The sequence below is a fragment of the Myotis yumanensis genome, unplaced genomic scaffold, assembly GCF_028538775.1.
Source record: "Myotis yumanensis isolate MYYU_CA2020_CCGP unplaced genomic scaffold, mMyoYum1.0.hap1 SCAF_10, whole genome shotgun sequence".
Taxonomy (NCBI): domain Eukaryota; kingdom Metazoa; phylum Chordata; class Mammalia; order Chiroptera; family Vespertilionidae; genus Myotis; species Myotis yumanensis.
This window is the reverse complement of record NW_027223761.1, coordinates 43,017,902-43,041,842: the sequence shown is the minus strand read 5'-3', so window position 1 is coordinate 43,041,842 and position 23,941 is coordinate 43,017,902. Positions and strand designations below refer to the sequence as shown.

The window sequence follows — 23,941 nt, the reverse complement described above, 5'->3', positions numbered from 1 at the left end:
CTTCTTTGTAGCAGCTCTTGGGAAAGGGCTGGAATTGGGACAAAACTCTGGGTGATTTATTTGTTTCTCACTAATGTGTACTGAGCGCCTGCTATGTGCTTGGTTGGTAGTTTACATATGTCGCTCCTTTAAACTCTAACAACCCTGCATAATTTTGGAAGCAAATTTGTGTCTGTGATCTTTAACACAGAAATTCTAAGAATGTATCATGGAAACATAACCCAAAATGACAACCATTCTTTATGCACAAAGATGTTTACTGCAGTACTATTTTTCAGTTATTTTATTTAAAAAGCTTATAATGGTATCAACAATCCTCAGCTCTACACCTTCCTGGTCCAGTCTGATCTCCAAAATGCAACTCCTTTGGGCCTTTTCTGGTTTTATATCTTTGAGAGTTTTCTTCTATATAATTTTTTTTGAAAGAGAGAGAGTGAGAGAGAGAGAGAGAGAGAGAGAAAACATTGATGTAATAGAGAAACATCTATTGGTTGCCTCCCACATGCACCCCAACTGGGGATTGAACCGTGACTGGAAATCAAACTCTCCACCTTTTGGTGCCCAGAATGATGCTCCAACCAACCGAGCCACACTGGCCAGGGCTATATCTTGAAATAGTGTGCCTTTGTGACTGTGCAGTTATCAAGTTTTGATGTTGTGTATTGGCTTCCTGCTATAGGTTAGACTAGGACCTTTTCAAGAGCAAAGACTACTTTTAATTTCTCTTTAGAGCCCCCAGACCTAGCCTTGGTACTGGCAGGGAGTATCAAATAAATATTATTAAATAAAGGAATGTCCTGGGTGGTCAAAGGGAGAAAATTGGAAGCAGAGAGAAGATCACTGGCAAAAGGACAGAGGACCCTTCTTCCTGACTAACAGGACCCTGATCGAGTTCAGGGTGGCTATGTCCCCAGCTAAAATTGCTCACCATCCACATTCCCTTGCAGCAAGTAGAGACCATGTGACCTGTCCAAGCCAAAGTGGTGTAAGTAAAAGTTACTGAGTAGAGCCTGGGAAAAGTTTCTGAAGGAAACCAGAGGCAGCTGGCATATCCTTAGGTTCTTTTCACCTTCATTCTTTCTTCCTGGTACAAGGATGTGATTTCTGGAGACTTAGCAGCCATATTGCAACCACATTCTAAAAATGGAGAACCAAAGCATTAGAGGGAGCTCATTTTTTGAAGACATCACTCAATTCTACACACTCCCTGGACTGCCTATATCTAGACTTTATGTTATTTGAAACAAATAGTGCTTTTACTTAACATCATGTAATTAGTCTTTCTGTTGCTTGCCACTTCATGCATTCTTAACAGAGGGAGACAGAAGAAGCATGCCCAAAAGCTGATGGTTATTGATGGTATAAGAGGATTCTGAAAATGTTTTGTCATAAAAAGTTTAAGAGAACGATGGAAGTAAAAATACATATGAATCATTGTTGCAAATATGATTTCCAACATGTTTTGCCAGACATCTGGGCTTCAGCAGTGGTCCATGTATCTTATGACAGGACACCTTAACCTCTAAAAGGTCTGTGATTCGATTGGTTGTCCTCCCTGTTATTTTACAATGTGATGACATTTAAATGGACATTTTGGTTTTTGAGGCTGGTACAAATACCTGTGAATTTTCTCTCTCTTTTTTTTTTTTTTTCACCAGGAGGGGATCATTGGCATGGCAACCTCCTCAATATCCATGAGGGAAATAAAACCACTCTGTAGAATTTCTTATTTAAACCAAGAGTTGGAGAGTTTCGCCTCCTTTAAATTAATAAACTAAAGGGGAGCTAAGAGCAGCAGGTGGTGACTCCATGCGGAGCTCAAATATGAGGCAAAGTTAACCTTCAAGGACCGGACATGTCTTGTGCTGGACCTCACACCTTGTCAGTCCAATTTTGACTTCAGCCATTGCTACAGCAACCAGATCTGTTAGGCGTAACCCAGCAGAGCTGCTGGGCCTCAGCTGCATTGCGTTTCTCTCACTCTCTGCTCAGGGCTTCTCTGAAGCCGCAATGGGAAATGCCTATAGGAACTCACAGGCCCTCATGCATGTGAGCTCCAACTGTGGGAGGATTTAACACCCCACAGGGCAGCACTCGACTAATAGGGTATGAGAACCCATGGATAAATGCTCCCCAATTCTGAGATGCACCTCGAAAGGTGCCATGGGATCAAACCAACTCATTGGCTCAGCCTTGCGCTGACTTTCCCTCCTTCTCTGGGGCCACTTCCCCAGTTCCTATAGTGACCAACTCATTCCAGTGCGCTTGAACCTTCCTGAGTTTTAGCACTGAAAGGCTCACATCTTAGGGCTGTGAGTCCCAAGTAAGCAGGGATGGCTGGTCACCTTACCAATTTCCCACTCCTGCACCCTGGGATCATCTCCCAAATAAATCCCCTTCAGGCAAGTCCTTGTCTCAGTTGTTTTCAGAGGGAACACAGGCAATGGTAATTCATTTGGTCTCATTGGGGTACCTGCCTGTTTCTGAGATCTGTTTCTAATCTGTTCAAAATAAGGACATCAAGTTGCAACTGGCTAAAAACATCAGTAGAGCATCCAGAAAAACTGCAGTTTGTTTGCTGTTTCGGTGGATTATTGTTTTGTGGCTTTTGCCAGATGTTCAGGGAATACACGTGGAGTCTTATCTATGAGCCTGCCAGCAATCAGAACAGACGGATAGCTCCTGTGTTTCTGGCTCCTGGAATGGATGTACCTAGTTTCTGGGTTAGAATTTTATCTGATTTGAAGCTGACGTGTTTTCTTTTCGAATTAAGGCACAGCTGAGTGTATTTTCCCTGGAGGCTCCAAAAGGCAAACCTGTGGACCAGACCACGGTTGTTTTCGTCCAGAGCAGGGAACTACTGCCCCCTAGAGGACAAATACATGTATTATGGTTCAGGAAAGCTCAGAGCAGGGGTGTGTTTTCTGAATGTATGCATGGTTTTTTTCTCCTTAGGGAAATAAGGCCCCTGCTTAGTCTTTAGATTGCCCAACAATTAAATTATTGTTTCTGCTGTTGTGTGAATGAAAGACATGCCCCCCGTGTAAAAGCCCAGCTGCATTGTGTTTGAATTGATATGAATTGAGGGATGGGAATGGTGAATCCAAGGTGTTGAGACCCCAATAGATTTTTCAGCTTGCTTGTTTCTGGAGGATTAATCTGGACATACTATAGATGACACAGAAATGAGTTTGACATCAAAGTACTTTTGAATTATTTAGGCCTCTGTAGATTTGTAGAAAATACGTTTATAATGTTTCTCAACCTCAGTAGATTTCCTATTTGTATTGGTTTCAAGGGACCACTGAGTGCTTATATAAATCTAAGATAAAGGGAGTCAGTGTTTCCGTGGGGAAAAATTAAGAAACCAAGTCACACCTCCAATACTTTAAATGTGCCAGCTTTTTATGAAAAGCCCTCCAGGATGAGAAAAAAATAAAACCTTCTAAGTAGCAGGACACCATGTTTGCAAGGAGAGTTGAGCTGTAAATTGCACTCTGTGATTTATGTTAATGCATTTAAATAGATTAAAAAATTAGTCTTCAAAAGGATGAATCTTTAATGGCTTTTTACTTAGAAAAAAACAGCTTCCAAGTGAAAAAAAAAATGAAGCTATTCAATAGAGTATTAAACCTTTGGGCAAAAGGTAAATTTTACATTCTTATAAGAATAAAACAAAATATGTGTAAATAACCTTGGAAAAGAAACTGGGTTGTTAATACATATTTAAAAACTACTCCTGCTTTCAAGTCTAAGCCCTTAATTCAGAAATTTTGGCTGGGAAATGGGAACAATCTAACTTATGGCTTCGAGGCTCCTGCTGAGTTCCAATTAAACATGAAGATCAGGCCAAATGATATGCAAATTAACATAAAGCCGAAAATTGGTAGTCACAAAGATTTTAAGAAACCTTCGGGACTAAGACTTGGAATCAAGGTTTAAAGAATTCCATTGCTCTGTAAAGCAAATAGAAGGAAGCCCTTGATCCCCTCTGCCAAGTGTCCTTTGTGGCGCCGTGGCATCCTCCCAGGGTCTGTGAATTATGAGGCTTCCCTTTTGCTGCTCTCATACAGGACACCACCATCCAGCTTGTCTTTTACTGGAGGCAGATTCAGCATAGTCTTTATTTGAATTCTCTTGGGAACCCACACGCTCCCTCATTTCCTCTCTATAGCGCCCTCTTTCTAAAGTAACTTGAACCTTGTTTAACTATGACAAGGTATACTCAAATCACTGACATTGCTTTTCAAGTTTTTAGTTTTAGTCTCTTCAAGGGTGGTTTCCCACCTCTTTCCCAAGTCAAGGGAAACAGGCTACTGGCCTGCCTGAGAGTTCCCGATCCACCTTAGAAGACTTGGGATGGAAGCGCTGGGATTTCCGAGACGCCGGGGTGAAAATGTGAACCACGCCCCCTGGTGGTTGAGCTGATAGTGGCAGGCTAAAGAGCAAACTCCGTTGCTGTTACATCCTGGAGGAGATCTTAAGTGTCTGACTGAGGGCTCACTCTCCTTAATCAAACACCCTAGCACTTTCCAATCCCCACACAACGCTGCTCTGCGGGTGAGAACCCCTCCACCTTCTCCTGCACACAAACACTTCAGGCTTGAATCTCCGGAACGTTTCTCATGTTGCCGTTTCCTAAGGAAATATCTGGAACAACCTAGTTGTTTGATTTCTAAGAGAACAGTGCTGGTGTCTGCCCAGTAAGTATCTTGTATTTTAATGAACTCAGCCTCCCCTGCAGCACAGGCCAAGGGTGTGTCTTCCAAGAAAGGAAGGAAGGGCCTTCACTTCCCAGCTCCCTGATGTGGACCAACTACTGATTCTGTTCCAGCAACTCATACCCTCACCCTTTTGGAGTGTCCTCTGGATGTTGGTTTTGTTTGAATGAAAGTTTTGCCAGAATCCTAAATTGTGGACCCTTGATCTCCATGGGTCTCTGAGAATCCTCATGCTCAGGAGGAAGAAAGCATTCTGGGTATGAATGTGCATTTCCTATGGTCCCTTTCAGTTTTAGAATTACTCTTAACAAGTGTAACCGAAGTCATCAGGGCCAGAGTGGGGTTGGCTAGAACAGATGAGGTTTTGTAATTAGCTGCTGTTTGTGTTTGGAATTGGGGGAGGAAGGGAAAAGAAGGAAGTTATATCCTTCTAATATTGCCTGCGTTCTTCATTTATCAGATAGCGTTCTGCTTTATTTATTCCCCAGGTGTTTTGCAACAATGTGCCTTTTTCAACTAGGAGATCAACAGACATAAAATGGATGCTTTATTTCATCAAAGTGCTTCTTTCTGCTGAAGTTGATCATAAACTTTTAATGACCCCTGTATGCCAGGTTTCTTTTTTTTTTTTTTTTAATTTAGAGAGAGAGAAACATTGATCAGTGGCCTCCTGCACCCCTCCCCCCTCCTGGGGATCCACCCTGAAACATGGTTATTTGTCCTGAAGGGGAATCGAATTAGCAACCTTTCCATGCACAAGACAACGTCCAAGCCACTGGACAACACCGGCCAGGTCTGTCTGCCCGATTTTAAAATATATATATATTGATTTCAGAGAGAGGAAGGGAGAGGGCGAGAGAGATAGAAACATCAATGATGAGAGAGAATCATTGGTCGACTGCGCCCTTCACACCTCCAACTAGGGATCATGCCCGCAATCCAGACATGTGCCTTAGACTGGAATCAAACCTGGGACTCTTCAGTCCACAGGCCGACGCTCTATCCACCGAGCCAAACCAGCTAGGGCTGTATGCCAGATTTTAACTGCAAAGAATTTAGGATTTATTGTAGCCAATTATGTGCAGACCTATGGACTCTATCCTATCAGGAGTATTAGTTTTCACTGCTTAATTAGAATGACTCCTCCTAACACTTCACCCCCTTCCTCTCCCTAGTCTATTCCCTTCCCTTGTTCCTTACCTTTGTTTTATTCTTTGACAGTGGATTACATAACCTCAGTGCCTCAATTGTTAAATTGGAGAAAAATAGAACTTACCTTATAGGGTTATTATGAGGGCTAAATGACTAAACATATAAAGTGCTTAGAACAATGGAGAACAATGAGTGCCTAATACATAGTAAGTACCCAATACATTCAAGTTATATTGTTATTGTTATGTCAAAAAATTTCTTTATAGCTTATGCTTTTTTTTGTCTTAAGAAATACTTCCCCAATCAATAGAGAGCTATTGTTAAAGTAAGTTGACAGGGCTTGGTGACTGCTTGGGTTTCTGGTGGGGTGGTGCAGGGAGGATTTATCTAACACAGCTCTGGTATTTCTGGCTCAATCAATCAGGGCTTCAAGGATATTTGTGAGAAGTATAAGACATGAAACTTCTCAACTGTGAAAATGCCAGCATCACATCTAATGCCCTGGGAGAATTTCCTGGGCAAAGAACACAACTAGTAGTAATATCTAGTCACAGAAAAGCAAGGTGTGATTATCAGTGGTTTATTTCTTTAGAATATAACATTCATCAAGATTAAATTGCATTTTAAAGACCGTTACTGCTGACAGTGTGTAAAAGCATTGCTTTTTAATCGCAGTGAAGTGTCCAGAGACTAGGGCAGTGGTTCTCAACCTTCTGGCCCTTTAAATACAGTTCCTCATGTTGTGACCCAACCATAAAATTATTTTCGTTGCTACTTCATAACTAATGAAGTTGCTACTGTTATGAATCTTAATGTAAATATCTGATATGCAGGAGGGTCTTAGGTGACCCCTGTGAAAGGGTCGTTCGACCGACAAGGGGTCGCGACACGCAGGTTGAGAACCGCTGGACTAGGGACTTATCTCAGGTAGTAAGTGCATTTGGAGACAGGAAGCATACTTTTGCGGTCAGACCCAGAAGATCCCTTAGATGTCTTGGGGGATGTGAGCACTCACATAAGCCACACACAGACCCTGGGTCCCTCCCTTCCCAATACCCCATGCAGACCGAGGCACCAGGCAGGGCAAGGTTACAGCTCAGCAGGGAGGAGCAGCAGGACCAGGAGGCCAGGCAGCAGCAGAATGAATGCAGAACTTTCTTTCGTTCCTGAAATGGGAGGAAGAGAAGGAAAGGTTTGGTTTCTCTATGGTGTTTCTTAAGACATGGGCCTCCCAGACTTTTCAACCTTCCCCCAAGGCTCAAAACACCACCAGTGTGAGCCCTAGGGGTTCCTTTTACTTAGCCAGCAATTAGACTCTCCTTTTGCCTTTCAGGGGCTCCTGAAATACCCAGGAATACCAGAAAGAGAGTGGACTGTGAGAACACATCCTTTTGGGTCTCTGAATTTAAGGTCGCGTTGAATGGACTGAGTTCTCAGGGCTATGGACTCCTCACACCCTCCCATCCCCACTTCTCAGGCCCCTGTGCTGCCAGCCACATGTGCCTCAGTAAGGAAGGCTTTCCCCACATGGGCCCTGCAGATCCCTGGCCACTGTGGGAGCCCCTCCATGTTTGTCTTTGTCCACTTAGGAATATGTTTCTGGTTCGGGACCTCATGAACATACATCTTTTGCAGCAACATATATACTCTAGTCTAGTGTTAATAAGAGTTCAGTCTTTGGGTGGGATCTGGCCTCCTCTCCTGGGGTTCTCAGCTCAGTCTGCCTGAATCTGAATGAACATGAAGCACTGCGCCTGAGATGGAGGGCAGCACCTTTCCTCTGCTGGATTGTTTTCCTGGTTGTCCTGTTTTTTATTAGGCTTGATCCAATTTCAAAATTCTACAGGTAAAAGCTCAGAGTCCCCCAGTAATCACTCTCTGCAGTCCCTTTCCACCTCAAACTTTTCTCTTGTTTCCAGCAACCTTTCAAAGCATAACGACTAATTTGGTTGAAACTTACTGGATACTCAGTCCCTCTGCAGCTCAGATCCACTTCTGGCTAGATCCTGGCATCTCAACAAAACCTAACTTCCTTCAGCAACAACTACTGGAGCCCTGATTCAAGCCAGGCATTACCGACAGGCCCTGGGTGCAGAGGGAGCGGGAAGACAAAGTCTCTGGCACTAAAGAGATCGCCAGACTGTAAACAAATTATTGCCATAGAGCTGAAGAATATATGGCTGAGATGCATACAAGGTTCTCCATGGGGGCAAAAAAAAAAAAGAGTATTTGTTAAGCAATACTGATGTCCCAGGCAATAAGTTAAGAACTTCTGTAATTCTCACAGACACACTATTGAAGTATTACTATTTATATCCTCATTTTACAAATGAGGTAGTTGAAGGGGAAGAGATCAACTGAAGGACTTGTATACACGTATATAAGCCAAACCAATGGACATGGACAACAGGGGGATGGGAGCATGAGTGTGTGGGGAGGAGGGGGGAGGTTGGGGGTTAATGGGGGGGATGAGGACACATTTGTAATACCTTAACTAATAATAAAAAAAAAATAATGGAAGAGAGAAAGAAAAAAAAAACACCAAATGAGGTAGTTGAAACATAGATTGCTCAGGTAACTTGTTCAAATTCACGGAACTAATGGTTGTTGAGCCTGGATTACCATTGAGGTTGTCTGACCCCAACTTATGGCATGGAGCATGGTATTTAATTTTGCCTGAGAGTATCAAGGAAGCCTTATAATTAGAAGTGATATCTGAGCTAGTGAAAGATAATGAAAGATAGTGAAAGATAATTACTTTACTAAATTGATAGTGTCTTCGATTGGATGAAATATGACATGAAGTCAGAGATTTCAGGCCAGAAGGAATGATAGGTGTAAATGCAGGGAAACCTGAGAGCCAGGACACCTTGGGAAAGGTTGGGTAAAGTGGAGACAACCCTTGGTGGCACTTTCTCACCCATCACAGGGCTGGACAGGTAACAGCCTTCCAGCCACTACTGATATGTCTTCACTCATATGCCTTCACTGATGGTTTTACCATCTCTAACCTTCATCAGTCTAGGTATCACCCTGTGCATGTGGTCTACTATGTGGCCCATTGGTGCAAACTCTTTCAGTTCTTTGATTTCCTCAGCTCCAACACTATTCACCTGCTCTTCAGTGTAACCAACCCCTGCTATGGAAATGTCCTCCAAACAACTCAGAACCTATAAACTACCCACACTGGAAATCTCAAGGCCCACCATCCTATTTTCTAACCATACTCCCCCTCCTCTCTCCTAGGATATCTCATAGACAACATCAGTTCCCCAGCTTCCCTTGATCCCCACAGCCCCCTGCTCAGTTCAGGCACCCTCATCTCCTGGCAGGATTACTGCAGTGGCTGTATTGTTCTGCCTGAGAACAGGTCTCCCAACTCCCCAAACCTTTCCTATACCCCCTGACATATTAGTTTCTAAAACCCATGTTTTCTGGTGCCCAGCAGATCTTTCTGACTGTTTTGCACAGCAGGGAAGTTAAGAGATGGCCGGACGAGGAACTGCCTGAGCTGCTCTCTATTCCAGGATATCAGCCCTGTATTTTTAGGAACCTAATACTCATCAGCAATTGGTTGAAGGCCCATTGTGCTCTGTCCTGGTGGCCTCTGGTAGCAGAGAACTCCCTCTTCTATTTCAGGATGTTCCCACCACTCCCACCTGGAACACAGTCCCAGACTCACCTGAGCTGTTGAAATTGCTGTCTGGTATTCTTGGAGAGTTAGTGGTAATATAGTAGCAATTGTAGTTACTCTTAGATATATTGGGCTTCCTAAGTGAAATGTAATCGTTTTCTTTGATGACTTCCTGATACACTTCATAGCCTGGAATTAGCACTTCCTTTTCATATTGATAGCGAGAGAAGTTTTCAATTTTAACACCCAAGCAGGTTGTGATCTTAAACAGTGTTCTCTCATGATAGCCCAGAAACCGTCCAGCTTCAAGTAAAGAGAGAGATGAAGAGGTAAATTGGCCGAAACGTACATTTCCTTTCCCACTGTAATCAAACTTTGTCTTACAGCCTCTATAAACTGTATAACACTCCCGTGTCGTGAGAAGCTGAAGAGCTCTTGTCAAATAATAATGGAAGGCTTTGAACTGAAAGTTATGTGTATTTTGACGGAAGTTTCTTACAGCTTCGTTAAATTCTATTGCAATATTTCCAGTATAGGCCACTAGAGCTATCCCATGGGAATCTTTGAGTCGTTTTGATGAGTCTATTTTATTCTTTATTTCCTCCCATTTTTCCATTGCATTTTTCCATTCTGCTCTTAAATTTCTATTCACTTTAAGTTCTTCTTCTAACAGCTGGGGTGCTTTTGCCTCCATTTCTTCAGTACAGCCCACATACTGATCATCAAACGCATTTTCAGCCATGCCTAGTTCACATGAATTACCTGGTCGTACCCAGCCGGTCACCTGTAGAGAAGAGGTAGTGTTCTTTGACCCATTTGCAAGTACTGGATGCTGCCCAGAGCCCACAGTCTGGACTTCTTGCTTAGCATGAAATTTGACATGTTCCTGTCATAGCAATCATGTATGGTACACACATGAAGACAATCTTATTATACCGTGAGTAGTGTAAAAAGAAAAAACTAGCCTTTGTTACTCTGTTTTGGTTCCCAATATTTAAACTATTCTTTTCAGACTCATGCTTTCTACATGGCTTTAGCTTCAGACCCAACTGTGGGAACTCTACACTTTTTAAATATATATACATTTTATTGATTTTTTACAGAGAGGAGAGGGATAGAGAGTTAGAAACATTGATGAGAGAGAGACATCAATCAGTTGCCTCCTGCAAACTCCCTACTGGGGATGTGCCTGCAACCAAGGTACATGCCCTTGACTGGAATTGAACACCTGGGACCCTTCAGTCTGCAGGCCTACGCTCTATCCATTGAGCCAAACCAGTTAGGGTGGGAACTCTACACTTTTAAAGATGTGAAGGCAAAGCAGGTCAGCAGGATGCAGATGGGAGGGGGTGATATATATTACCTGTTGTGTTAGCCATTGAGTTAAGATCAAAAAGCGAACTGCTGTGGCTAGAAGAGAAGTCATCTCCAAGTTCAAAACTAACTGCAAAAAAATATAAGATAATGAAAGTGAGGTGTGAACATTAGTTCCACTGTGAGTGTGCTGATGACTCGGTCCCTACTGCAAATCTGGAAGCCCCAGTCCTACATACTCTGCTTTCTGCACAGCTAACCAGGACTTCTGCCTGGGTCCTGCACACAGGGAGAAGTGAATCAGTAGGGAGCTGGTAAAGAAACAGTTAATCCTGGTCATAGGCAGAGCTAGGTGTCACTCAGATGGCCAGTGAGAAAAACAGATCCCATTTTAGTGGATCTTTCACAAGCCCTGACGTTTTACTCCCCCTAAAAAAGTACTATGAGTCCTTTCACAAATGTGTCGGTTGTGTGTGTTTTTAAGATCGTCTCAAAGTTTTGTTAATCTGGGGCTCAAACTTAAGTCAATACTTCTGAACATCTCTCAATGTTGTCAGCCTTTACTTCTATCAGGGGAGCTAACATGCATGGAAGCTTTCGGGAGTTTCTTGGTTTGAAGGAAAGGTAGAAGTTGGTGTGGGGAAGGGGGGAAATAAGTATATTCCTATTCTGACCTGAAGATCTAGGCTTGACTAACCATAGGAAGCGGGAGAGCCTTTTGCACAAGGGCCTATGAGACACAGGGACCAACAGTACTGCCTCAGGATTCTGGGATATAAATTGCACAATCTAAGATTAAGGTTTTAAATTTAAGAGGGATGGATAGACAGCATGTCTGTCCTTCCATATGGTTCCTTATTTGCCAGGTCTGACCTCACCTCCCTACCTAGAATGTTTCTTACACAGAACTGACTTTGTGGCTTTGGCTCTTGGAAGAACTGCCACTATAGGAATCACCTCTGGCTTCAGATATTCTTCCAGTCCCATCCAAACACCAGTCTCTCCTCAGGGGCCCTCCTGGGGTCCTCACACTCAGAGACCCTTCCCCTTCAGAGAACAGAACCGAGTTATCAGGTACCTGATTTCCTGGAGATCCTTGGTGATTTGGTCCTGGTCCGTCTTTGATAGAAGTGCCTGAGAAGGCAGTGCTCTGGCCTTTTTATTTTGGGAAGAGATATGCTTTCAGTTTCAAATTAGATTTGTGATTTGTTGTCTGTTGGGTTGGGTTTTTTGGTTGTTGTTGTTGTGTTTTTTTTTTTTTGGCCCAGAACCCTGTGCAGGCTTTAGGAACAGACTGCCCCACCTCAATGTGAGGGGGGAAAAATGACACTTAAAAACTCAAGTGGCTAAAGTCAATCATGCCTGATATCTCCCCTCTCCCCACTGCAGCTTTCTGTCCTTTTTTTTTCTTTTTAGAACATCTTAAATTTTTAATCCTTTCATTACGGGTTACCTAAGACCACTTTTGAATAAGAAAACTGTAGTAAGTTAGTAACTGCCTCAAGCAAACGCCAGGTGGCCTGTAGCAATTTTCCACAGAGTCCTGCTTTGCGGGGTTTGTGAATGCAGTGCCCAGGGTCTCTGCTCACACTCGCTGGAATCAATTGTGTCAGATTTTAGTCCACAGGTCGCTTTTCCACATATTTCTTTACAAACGCTTCAGCATTCTTACAGAATTTTTTACGGTCCTTAGAGTATTCTTCAGCTAGGTCAGCCTGAAGGGGATGCTCAGGCTGGGGGTCCTTCACCAGTGCTATGAGAGACTGGATTACTTGGTTTTCATTGCTGACTTCCAGCTTTCAGCACTAATTACTGGCAGACAGACCTGTCCCTTTTCATCGATGTTGGGGTGATAGATCTTTGTTTCAAATGTAATCTTCAGTGGTTTGAATGGGTATTCTGCTGGAAAGTTGATTTCCATTCTGAAGGCCCCCTTATCATATGGAGGGTTGTCAGGAACAATAAGCCCTTGCCAAGTTAATAAATTAGTTTTATCAACCTGGATGTTACTGAAGTTTTTCATTCCACATTTGCAGATTTCTTCAAGCTCCCTCATCTCCTCCTGCTGGCCACCATCTTGGATCTGGTCACTTTCTTTTTTTTTTATAATAAATTTTTTATTGATTTCAAAGAGGAAGAGAGAGCGAAACATCAATGATGAGAGAGTATCATTGATCGGCTGCCTCTTGCAATCCCCCTACTGGGGATTGAGCCCACAACCCGGGCATGTGCCCTGATCAGGAATCGAACCGTGACCTCCTGGTTCATAGGTCGAAGCTCAACCACTGAGCCATGCCAGCCAGGCTCCCACTCCAGCTTTCTTAAAAGTTGTCAAGGACAAATGAAAAATCTTGCCTTCTCTACACTTACGAGTAATACTGTTTATGTATATGGTAAAAATGCGGATATGTTTCCATGAGGGTCAGTACAAGTTAAGGGCTATCCCTAGTCCTAACTCAGCTGCATGGATCTCAACTTCTCTTTCCAAGAGAGAGCTAGAGGAGAAAGATTGGGCTCAAGGGTGACTTCTTCAAATGGGATAGATGTAACATCAGCCACATTAGGCCCGCGTGTGACAAGGGCTCAGATATCTTGGCGGGATTCTTTGCACCATCCTTCATTCCCACTACTCTTATCCACTGAAGAAGAATCTTTATCTCTGGCCTTGCTCCATCAAAGCTATTCTATCAGAAGAGAGTGGCTTATTTCAGAAACCCGGATGTGTGCCCTGACCAGGAATTGAACCGTGACCTGGTTCATGATTCATGGGTCGGTGCTCAACCACTGAATCACACCAGAGAGGCCACAATGTACATTTATAAATAAACTTTGGTCCTCTTTCTCTTTGATGAGGCAATGGAGCAGCCTCTCCAGCAGAGGCAGAGCTGAAGATCTTTGTGAAGACCTTGACCGGCAAGACCATCACCCTCAAGGTGGAGCCGGTGACACCACTGAGTGTCAAAGCTAAAACCCAAGATAGGGAGGGCATCCTGTCTGACCAGCAGAGTCTGATTTTTATGAGCAAAGAACTGGAAGATGGCCGCACTCTCTCAGACTACACTATTCAGAAAGAGCCCACCCTGCATGTGGTGGCATCATGGAGCCCTCCCTCTGCTAGCTCACTGAGAAGTGCAACTGTGATAACATGATCTGCCACAAGTGTTATGCCACCTGCCTACACCCTCCCCTCCACCAGCACTGTCTTCTTGGGGATACACCAACAGTCTGTGCCTCAAGAAGATCAAATAAGGCCCCTCTACCACCTTCTTGGCCCCTCAGGGCAGCTTTCTGCCTGGACCCTGAGACCCTGGGGCCTCAATGAAGTTTCCCTTTTCATTGACTGGAACAGGAAAAAAAAAGGGGTGGGGGGAGAAGTTTTTATGTCTTAGAGAGATGCTTACTTGAAAGTGAAGTGAGTAGGGTATACATTTTTATGTATCAGAGTAATAATAAGAATAGCAGTTGCTGTTTACCTGGTGCTCTCCTAATAGCTTTACTTGTATCAACTCTTTTGATCCTCATACAGACTTAAAGGATAGGGGCAATTTTTGCTCCCATTTTATAGATGACAAAACAGAGGCTCAGAGCCCTGGCTAGTTGGTTGGAGTGTCATCCTGTACACCAAAAGGTTTCTAGTTCGATTTCCAGTCAGGGCACATACCTAGGTTTGGGGTTCGATCCTCAGTCTCTCACATCAGTGTTTCTCTCTCTCTCTCTCTCTCTCTCTCTCTCTCTCTCTCTCTCTCTCTCTCTCTCTCTCATCAATAAACATATCCTCAGGTGAGGATTAAAAACCAAACAAAGAAACAGAGGCACAGAGAAGGTGGGACTTGCCCAATGTCACACAATGAATACATGGGCGCAGGGGCTAGAATTCAAACCCAGGTTCTCTGGTTCCAGAGTCCACGCTTGTAACCAAAAGCAGTTAGGACAAGGCACATGATCACTTTGTGGTTATCTCTGTGATTCAGGATTTTGTTATTTATCCTTACTTTGCTACCCTTCCGCTTTCTGACCGTTAATGCCAAGATGTTTCCCAGCCTCCAGGCCTTTTCATTCCAATAGACAGTTCCGCCCTGACTCACTGCTCTATTAACTGCTATTCAGTCTTCTACTATCAGCCTTAATTTCTCTTCACAGGAAGCCACCCTGAGCTCCTATGCAAGGCTGGCTTCTTCACAACTTCCTATTTTTTTTTTAGCATTGAGCACAACTGTACTTAATGATTTATGGAATAAGTTTTTTAAACAACTGTCTTTCCTGCCATCCCTCTCCCCTTTTGCTGTAGGCTCCATGAAAGCCAGGCCTGGGTCTGTCTTTATCACCTTCAAATGCCCAGAACAATGCCTGACCCACAGTAGATGCATGAGAGGATCTTATTGTGTAGAAGACCAGCAGAGCAGACAGGTTGGGAGGAGGCACAGCTTAGGGGTCCCTCTCTCTGTGTTCTAATATGGATGCAGTGGAAGGTGCTAGAATCAGAGGGGTAATTATGAATTAAAATAGTGACTTGGCAAACTGTGCAAACTTGGACTACAACCCTCACATTCTGAGATCTGCTTTCTCTTCCATAATATTGGGTTGATAATATTACCTCACACCTACTAGAGTGCATAAGTGACACAAAGTAGGTACTTAGTAGTTAAATGGATTTATTGAACATTTGGGGAAGAATTAAATGTGAATATTTTCAAGTTTCTTAACTTGTCTGAGTCTGTTTTCTAATCTATACCACAGGATAATAAATAAATGAATATATCTATTTTTATGGGATTCTTGTGAGAACTCAAAGATATATTCTATACAGTGTACAGAACCCAATGACTGGCATAGAGTAAATGCTCAATTAAGGTTAACTATGATTGTTCTTGTTAGGGGTAAAGCACTTTCTGCAGTGCCTGGTGCACAGCAGGTACGCCTAGATAGAAGTTGCATAGTGTTATTGACTTGGCCTGGGCTAAGTTCCACCCAGTTCCTCCTAAAGCTGTGTCCTGGCCCTGGGTGCACTCCTAGGTTCCAGAGTTGGTATTGAATGGATATCACCCCATGGCTGCCATCAGCTACTGCAGCCTCGGCCTCAGATCATACCGTGCTCTAGGGCTGTTCCATCCAAACAGTAGAACACCCCTGTGCATTTCCTTAGGAGACCAGGAACAGTGGAGACTGAACAGAGGGACTAGATTTGAGAGATAATTCAAGAAGGTATAGTCAACAGGACTTGATGACCAGTTAGGTGTCCAGGAGCAAGGAGGTGGATGTGTCTGAAGTAGTGGTTCTCAATAATCTCAGATTGTTGCACTGGCAAGCCTGATGGGCGATTTTGCCCAACAGAGGACATTTGGCAATGTCTGGAGACATTTGTCGCAACTGGAGTTAGGGTGCTACTGGCATCTAGTGGGTAGAGACCAGGATTACTGCCGAATGTCCTACACTACACAAGGCAGCTCCCCACAATAAAGAATTACCCAACCCAAAATGTCAAGAGTACAGAGGTCGTCAGTACATCCTGGTCTGGGATGATTTTCAGAGTTTTACCTGGGCATTCAGGGCATCAAGAAAAGCCATGAAAAGCCTTCCACAGAAGCTGTTACTACCATGTACAGCTAAAGGATTAGATAAGTCAGGAAAACCCTACCCAAGAACTAACACAGCCTATAGGATTCTCTAAAGTAACAGAAAGGGGCCCTGATCCTGGCCCCGCTATATTGGGAGCTGACCAACTGACGACTCCCACCTCCGGTTCAGGGATGGGGGCACAAAGGCATTCTGAAGTCTCAGGAAGCTGGCCCATTTAAATGTGCGCTGCCCAAGAGAAAGGCATCTAAGAAACCATGGAACTCCCTTTTCGAAAAGACTTGGAGAAATATAAGAACATTGATGAAGATGAGCTTTTTGGAAAACTCTCAGAAGAGGAACTGAAACACTTGGAAAATGTGAAGTGTGGTAGCAATAATCTCAGGTAGAAACTATAGTTTAACTTTAACCCTGCTGTTTGGCTTCTGTACTTATTTGCTTTGTTTAACAATAGAAAAGTTATTTTGATTTTCTGAATTATATAAATCATCCCATTCGATTGAATACCCTATTGATTGTAATGTGAATGAAAGGGCGAGGGCTAGGCCCTCCACCTTGCCCCAGGGTAAGGGCTAGGCCCTCCACCTTGCCCCAGGGTAAGGGCTAGGCCCTCCACCTTGCCCCAGGGTAAGGACTACGCCCTCCACCTTGCCCCAGGGTAAGGGCTAGGCCCTCCACCTCGCCCCAGGGTAAGGGCTAGGCCCTCCACCTTGCCCCAGGGTAAGGACTACGCCCTCCACCTTGCCCCAGGGTAAGTGCTCCATCTTACCTTGGCCACGTGCTTGGCAAGGAGCTTCTTCCCGGAAGTCTAAGCCTCTGCTAGCCACACCCAGGAACAAGACACAGACTTGTGCCTGGCCAATCGGCAGAGCACAGTCCTTTCTCCTCCCCTTCCTCCAACTCCCCCTATATAACCCGTCTCCACACAGAGTTATCTCTCTCTGCTTCCTGTCTCTGTGTCGGCAAGGTGGGGGAGCCGAGCAAGCTCGAATAAAGACTCTTATGCTTTTGCATCGGACTGGCTGGCTCCCTGATGTGGTTTTTTGGGGATCCTGAAATCTGGGCATAACAGTGAATACCCCATTGGCTGTGGTCATACTGGTTTTAGAAAGCACATTCTTCTGTACCTGGGAACCAGGACAGCACAGTTATCCTAAATTGCCTCAGTGGCCACAGATAATGGGTTCCTGTTGACTCAGTGGTCCCAAGACCAGGACAGCACAATTATTCTACATTGCCTCGATGGCTCTAGATAATGTGTTCCTATTAACTCAATGGTCCCAAGACCGGATGGCTCCAGATAATGTGTTTCCGTTGATTCAGTGACCGGAGACCCAGAACTATAATTAACATGCTTAAGTCTGCTTCTGTAAACTGTTTTTTGTTTTGTTTTGTTTTGTTTTGTTTTGTTTGCAAACTGGGTTCCTCATTGCAAACCCTGGGATGTAATCAATAACTTTGTGATCTTTGCCTATATAAATCTGGTGGTGGGCCTGGGGAGGGCACTGCGAGATTTGGGAGAGCGAAATGCCCCCTCGTAGTCCTGGATTTGCAATAAATGTGACTCCTTAATTCGACTTCTTGAGGCCTCCTTGTGTGATTCGCGGGGTACAGTACAACAAATGTTCTTGATGACCTAGATCCCAAGAGTGCCCTGCTACCACCTGGATTCCGACAGAAAGACCAGACACAGAAAACCGCCACTGGACCATTTGGCTGTGAGCACCTCCTCATGTACCTGGAGAAGGAGGCTTTGGAACAGAAAGATAGGGAAGACTTTGTGCCTTACGCTGAAGAAAAGAAAGAGAGAGTCTTTATCCCCAAAGAAAACCCCGTAGAAATGCGTAAAGACAAAGTAACCCTTGATCCAGAACTGGAAGAAACTTTGGCCACTGCCTCCGACACTGAACTCTATGATCTTGCAGCTATTCTTGGAGTACACAATTTGCTCAATAACCAAAGTTTGATGAAAAAACACCCAACACTAAAGGTGGCAAAGGGCCTGTGAGAAATGTGGTCAAAGGTGAAAAGGTCAGCCCTAACCGGTTTGGCTCAGTGGACTGAAGGGTCCCAGGTTCAATTCCGGTCAAGGGCATGTACCTTGTTTGTGGGCACAACCCCAGGAGCGGGTGTGCAAGAGGCAGCTGATCGATGTTTCAAACTCTCTATCCCTCTCCCTTCCTCTCTGTAAAAAAATCAATAAAATATTTTTTTTTTTTAAAAAGGTGAAAAGGTCAAGCCTGTACATGAGGAACCACACAACCCCACAAATGTGGAAGTAAGTCTGCAGCAGATGAAAGCCAACAATCCCAGCTTCCAAGAAGTTAATCTCAACAACATTAAGAACATTCTAAGTCCAAACTTGAAGGAATCTGCAAAGGCTCTAGCAGCGGTTCTCAACCTGTGGGTCGCGACCTCTTTAGCGGTTGAACGACCCTTTCACAGGGGTCGCCTAAGACCATCCTGCATATCTGATATTTACATTACGATTCATAACAGTAGCAACATTACAGTTATGAAGTAGCAACGAAAATAACTTATGGTTGGGTCATAACATTGAAAGGGAGAGGGCCATGCCCTCCATCTTGCCTGTATCCTCCATGTTGGGGCCACGTGCGGCCTTCTTCCCGGAAGCCCAGGCCTCTGCTGGCCACGCCCGGGATTTTAAACTAACCAATGACAATCAAGGTAAGTGCGCGCCATAGATATGACCACATCCTGTGTAATGGGTCACCAGCTCGCACCTGGCCAATCGGCGGGGGGCACAGCCCCCTCTCCCGCCCCTACTCCAACCCTCTATAAAACCCCTGGTTCGAGCAGACTGCTTTCTCTTTGCCACCTGCTGCTGCGTCAGTAAGGAAGGTAGAGGAGCTAAGCCCGGGCTTAAAATAAAAGACTCTTTGCTTTTGCATCGGATTGGATGGCTCCCTGGTGGCTTCTTGGGAATCTTGAAATCTGGGCATAACAAACATGAGGAACTGTATTTAAAGGGCCAGAAGGTTGAGAACCACTACTAGAGGCCAACACCCATGTCAAGAAGTTCAGCCTGGCTGAACTTGACATGACCCTGTGGCAATTGCTTTTGTAGATAAGCTGAAAGTAAACAAGACCTTGAAAAGTCTAAACATAGAATCCAATTTTAAAACTGGAGCTGGGATCCTGGCCCTGGTAGAGGCACTAAGAGGAAAATGACACCTTGACAGAAATCAAGATCGATAACCAGAGACAGCAGTTGGGAACAGCTGTAGAGATGGAACTTGCCCAGATGCTCAAGGATAATTCAAGGATCCTTAAATTTGGATATCAGTTTACCAAGCAAGGGCCACGAACAAGGGTGGCAGCTGCCATCACAAAGAATAATGACCTGGTTCGTAAAAAATGATTGAAGGAGACTGGAAGTAAATTTCTATGAGAGCCCTAGCTGGTTTGGCTCAGTGGATAGAGCATTGGCCTGTGGACTGAAGGGTCCCAAGTTTGATTCTGGTCAGGAGCATATGCCCAGGTTGCTGGCTCGATCCCCAGTAGGGGACGTGCAGGAGGCAGCCAATCAATGGTTCTTTCTCATTATTGATGTTTCTATCTCTCCCTCTCCCTTCCTCTCTGAAATCAATAAAAATAGTTAAAATTTTTTTCTATGAGAGGCGAAGTTTCACCATGGCAGCCATTTAAAAATGAACAAAAGCTCTTCTCCTTCCCCACTGGGACTATTTTATCAAAGGTTGTTCATTTCTGTTAACCACAAAACTAATATTTAATTTTTATTCTTTTTTAGCACTACTTATTTATCTGGGATTTTTAAAATACGTATGGTTGTTTTATTTGCTAGTGGGAACCTCTGGCAATTTGCACCAATGGACATAGGCAGAGCTTAGTAGATGACACCAATTGAAAAGAATTTAACCACTTTCATATTAGGTTGTCTCGCTTACATAAACTTTTTATAACCACTGAAAGGCATTTAGTATGTAAGTGTGTTTGTAACTGATTATGGCAGAGGCCTATCTCTGTTTACATGCATAGCTTTGAGTTAGGCTAAATACATCAGAAGTCTTCCGCTGACCACATAAGCTAGTATTGTCAATCTTTCACTGGGTGAGAAATGGGACCCAACTTAGGACAAATTCTCTTAGTTCCAGAAATACCACTGCATGCACATGTCCCCAGTGATCAAAGATCAGTGGGGTCATCTTCATAAAAACATTATGAGACTTTAACATAGCCTTAGTAAATAAGTATAAAATGTTTATTAGCCCACAGATATAACTTCAAGCCAGACTCATGGGTAGCAAAATGAATTGGCACAACTACCTTTACTAATTATTCACCATAAATTCAATCTTTAACCTGACTCTGATGGATAACTTTTTATAAAGCTATTTTAAAGTTTTCTAGACAGGATGGGATATTTTTGAATTTTAGTAAGAGGGAGGCTTGTAAAACAGTATGCGCCTAAATAAAACAATAATAATTGCAAATAAATAAAGTCACATAAGGGGAAACATTATTATAGATCATTTATTTCTTTGAGTTATAATATTTATAATTATTATATATGTATATTTTTAATACTAATGCTGACAGTGTATATAGCTGTTAATCACTCTGAAGAATTTAAACAATATATGCTGTATTAGCTGGAAATTCTCAAAACAGATCACATAATCTTGTAGTACAACTCAGAGATCCTTTGGATTTCTATGTAGAAAAAAAAAAAAAGCAGTAACTGTGAACCAAGGAAAAGATTCCACTTATGCCTCCTAATATTTGCCATAACAAAGGAAGCAGTCAGACCCCCACCCTTCCCTTTTATATAGACTCTACACTGAAGACAATGTAAAATCAGGAAGCAGGTGAGGACTATTGTTCAGCAGGTCCAGGAAAGTGAACCAGGAGGACAGGACCTTCTCGTGTACCTGGGAAGGGAAGAAATGTTTGAGAACATGGGCCTCTTAGACCTTTCCAGCAACATACTTCAACCAATTATTCAGGCAGCGGGGCCCTCAGGTCCACTCCTCTGGACTCCCAGCTGGAAACCCTCTCACCTACCAGGAATTCCTGCAACATCTTGGAAGATCCCAAGGACATTGTCCTTCGGTTCTTGTCCTCTCTATTGGAAGTTCCAACCTGAGAGTCTTCGATAGTTGCGCTGGCAAGCCTGATGCGCAACTTAGTCTCTCCTGCTTCTAGGTCTTGGCTCGTCAGGCTGTAAGTCCTCAGCTTTGAGTGACTTGGCACCTTGAATGCAGCTCCCTGAAAGAGAGACCTTTCCTGTGGGGGCCTAGAGAGCCTCTGGCCATCATAAGGGTCCCTCTGTGCTTGTCTCTCTACCCCTGAATGTGTCTCTGGCTCTGACCTCATGGAAATCCTATTATTTGCAACAAATTCTTTCTCTGACCAAAGTTGTGAAATATTTGTCCTACTCATATGTTACTTGTTTTTCTGACTCTTGATGAAATCTAACTTCTTTATCAGTGTCTGGTGGTAATCATTACATTCAAATGTTGGGTAGCATCTCTCCTCTGCTGGCCTACTTACTTGTTTCCATTAAGGCCTGATGTGAATTTAAAAGACATTTTTAGACTCCTTGCAAAAACTCAGTTCCTCTAGAACTGAAAATAGTTTCTGAAACTGAAAGCTCTGAGTTTCTGTTTTTTTGTCTTTAGAATGCTTCTTCTTTTTTTTTTAATTGATTTCAGAGAGGAAGTGAGAGGGAGAGAGAGAGAGAGAAATATCAATGATGAGAGAGACTTATTGATCAGCTGCCTCCTGCACGCCCCATGCTGGGGATCAAGCCCGCACCTAAGCATGTGCTCCGACCGGGAATCAAACCATGACCTCCTGGTTCAGAGGTTGACGCTCAACCACTGAGCCACGTGGGCCGGGCAAAATGCTTCTATTTTTTAGAGAAATTTCAGAGCACATTTCCATGGAAATATTCCAGAATCTAATCAAATTTTTTAATGATTCTACCTTTGAAATCTTAAGCTCCATCCTCTTGTTTTCTAACCATACTCCCCTTCCACCCAGCTTTCAGGTTCTTTCTCCTAGAACAACTCATAGAGAACACCAGTTCCCTAACCTCCTTCAGTCACCACAGCACTGCTTCAGTTCAGGCACCTGCATATTTGCCCGGGTTTTAACGCAGTAGCCACTCCATTCTGCCTGGAACCAGGTCTTCTGACCCCCCTGACTTTCCATTGCCACACATTCTGGTATTTTTCCATAACACATGTTCCTTGGAGCCCAGCAGATCATTCTGACCTTTTTGCACAGCAGGGAGGGTGAGAGCTTGGCTGGACTAGAAACTGCCCTAGCTGCTCTCTATTCCAGGATATCGGTCCTGTCTTTTTAGGAACCTAATACTCTCCAGCAGCTGGTTGAAGGACCTGTTGTTCTCTGCCCTGTGGCTTCTTCTATTTCATGAAGGCCTCACCACTCCCACCCGGAACACAGTCCCAGACTCACCTGAGCCACTGGAGAAACAGTTGAAATTACTGTCTGTATGGCCCCTTCCCAAGCTGCACCCCGTGGGAATATGATGAAGGCCGTCTGTAAGCAGACTGTGGGAACTTGGGAGCATGCCCAGCTCCTCAATCAAGAAACGGCCCAATAGAAACTGCTTCTAGATGTGAGCCTGGACTGTAAACAACTGCAGAAAAGCAGCTAGCGGTTTTTTGGTATGTTTGGGGTTTTTTTGCTTTTTTTTAAATCCTCACTCGAGGATATTTTTCCATTGATTTTTAGAGAGAGTGGAAGAGAAGGGAAAGATAGAGAGAAATATTGATATGAAAGAAACACATCGATTGGTTGCCTCCTGCACGCACCCTGACCAGGGCCCGGGAGAAGCCTGCAACCGAGGTACGTGCCCTTGACTGGAATCAAACCTGGGACCCTTTGGTGCACAGATTGACTCTCTATCCACTGAGCCAAACCAGCTAGGGCACAGCTAGCATTTTGATCTCATAGCTCTTTCGCCAGCTTGTCCCCCCGCCCCCAAGTCCCCTGCATACCTTGTTTTGTTTTGTTTTCCATATTCTATTTAACCTTGTATTGAGAAAGCCTGAGGCACAGAAAACTTTACCAGCCGACCGCCACTGGTGTGCATTTAAGTCCTAATAAACCCATGTCTTTCACAGCCAGTCTTTCTGGTTATTTCTTTGGAATCAGCAAGCAATACACTGAGGTTTTCTCAGACCTCAGCTCTTTGCATAACTCTGTCATATAAAATAATTTTTAAGGTTAATTTTTAAATTACTGTTTTTAAAGTTAACATTTAGTAGTATTTCTCTTTATCTTTTTAAAAATGTTGACATTCCAACATTTGTAGCCTGGAATTTGCGCTTCATCTTCACGTGGATGAAAAGCATATTCTTTAATAGAAATTCTTAAGAAGGTTCTGATGTGAAAGAATGGATTCTCTCCGCTAAAATAAGGTGGATGAGTAGCTATTTGTTGAGAAAAAGATGTGAGGCAAATGGCCCACTGTAATGAATATTCAGGCACCTGGTGTGAGAGCCTCTATGAATTGTGTAACACTTCTCTGGAT

At 43.7% G+C, this 23,941-nt stretch overlaps 1 protein-coding gene and 2 pseudogenes across 2 annotated transcripts; 1 reads left to right on the top strand and 2 right to left on the bottom strand.

Annotated features, from left to right (window-relative positions):
• Positions 1-301: 301 nt before the first annotated feature.
• LOC139017312 (T-cell ecto-ADP-ribosyltransferase 2-like) lies at positions 302-22,905 on the bottom strand. Of its 2 annotated transcripts, XM_070425558.1 has the most exons (6): positions 22,861-22,905; positions 11,900-11,976; positions 10,871-10,951; positions 9,556-10,291; positions 6,941-7,039; positions 302-1,137 (listed from the first exon to the last, which is right to left on the bottom strand). In XM_070425558.1, exons 3-5 carry the CDS (start codon positions 10,931-10,933, stop codon positions 6,963-6,965), a joined length of 876 nt encoding a protein of 291 aa, XP_070281659.1. In that variant the 5' UTR covers positions 10,934-10,951; positions 11,900-11,976; positions 22,861-22,905; the 3' UTR covers positions 302-1,137; positions 6,941-6,962. The 2 variants fall into 2 exon arrangements, with proteins under 2 accessions (XP_070281659.1, XP_070281658.1); XM_070425557.1 differs by lacking the exon at positions 302-1,137 and having other exon boundaries at positions 6,446-7,039.
• LOC139018194 (ubiquitin-conjugating enzyme E2 L3 pseudogene) lies at positions 12,438-12,877 on the bottom strand (annotated as a pseudogene).
• LOC139017311 (tropomodulin-2-like) lies at positions 16,653-19,777 on the top strand (annotated as a pseudogene).
• Positions 22,906-23,941: the final 1,036 nt, after the last annotated feature.

Coding starts and splice junctions, on each gene's coding strand:
- LOC139017312 (XM_070425558.1), bottom strand. CDS start 10,933: ATGACTTCTCTTCTAGCCACAGCAGTTCGCTTTTTGATCTTAACTCAA. Junction 10,292..10,870: donor CTCAATGGCTAACACAACAG/GTAATATATATC, acceptor TCTTCTCTACAG/GTGACCGGCTGGGTACGACC. Junction 7,040..9,555: donor CAGCAATTTCAACAGCTCAG/GTGAGTCTGGGA, acceptor CTCCCATTTCAG/GAACGAAAGAAAGTTCTGCA.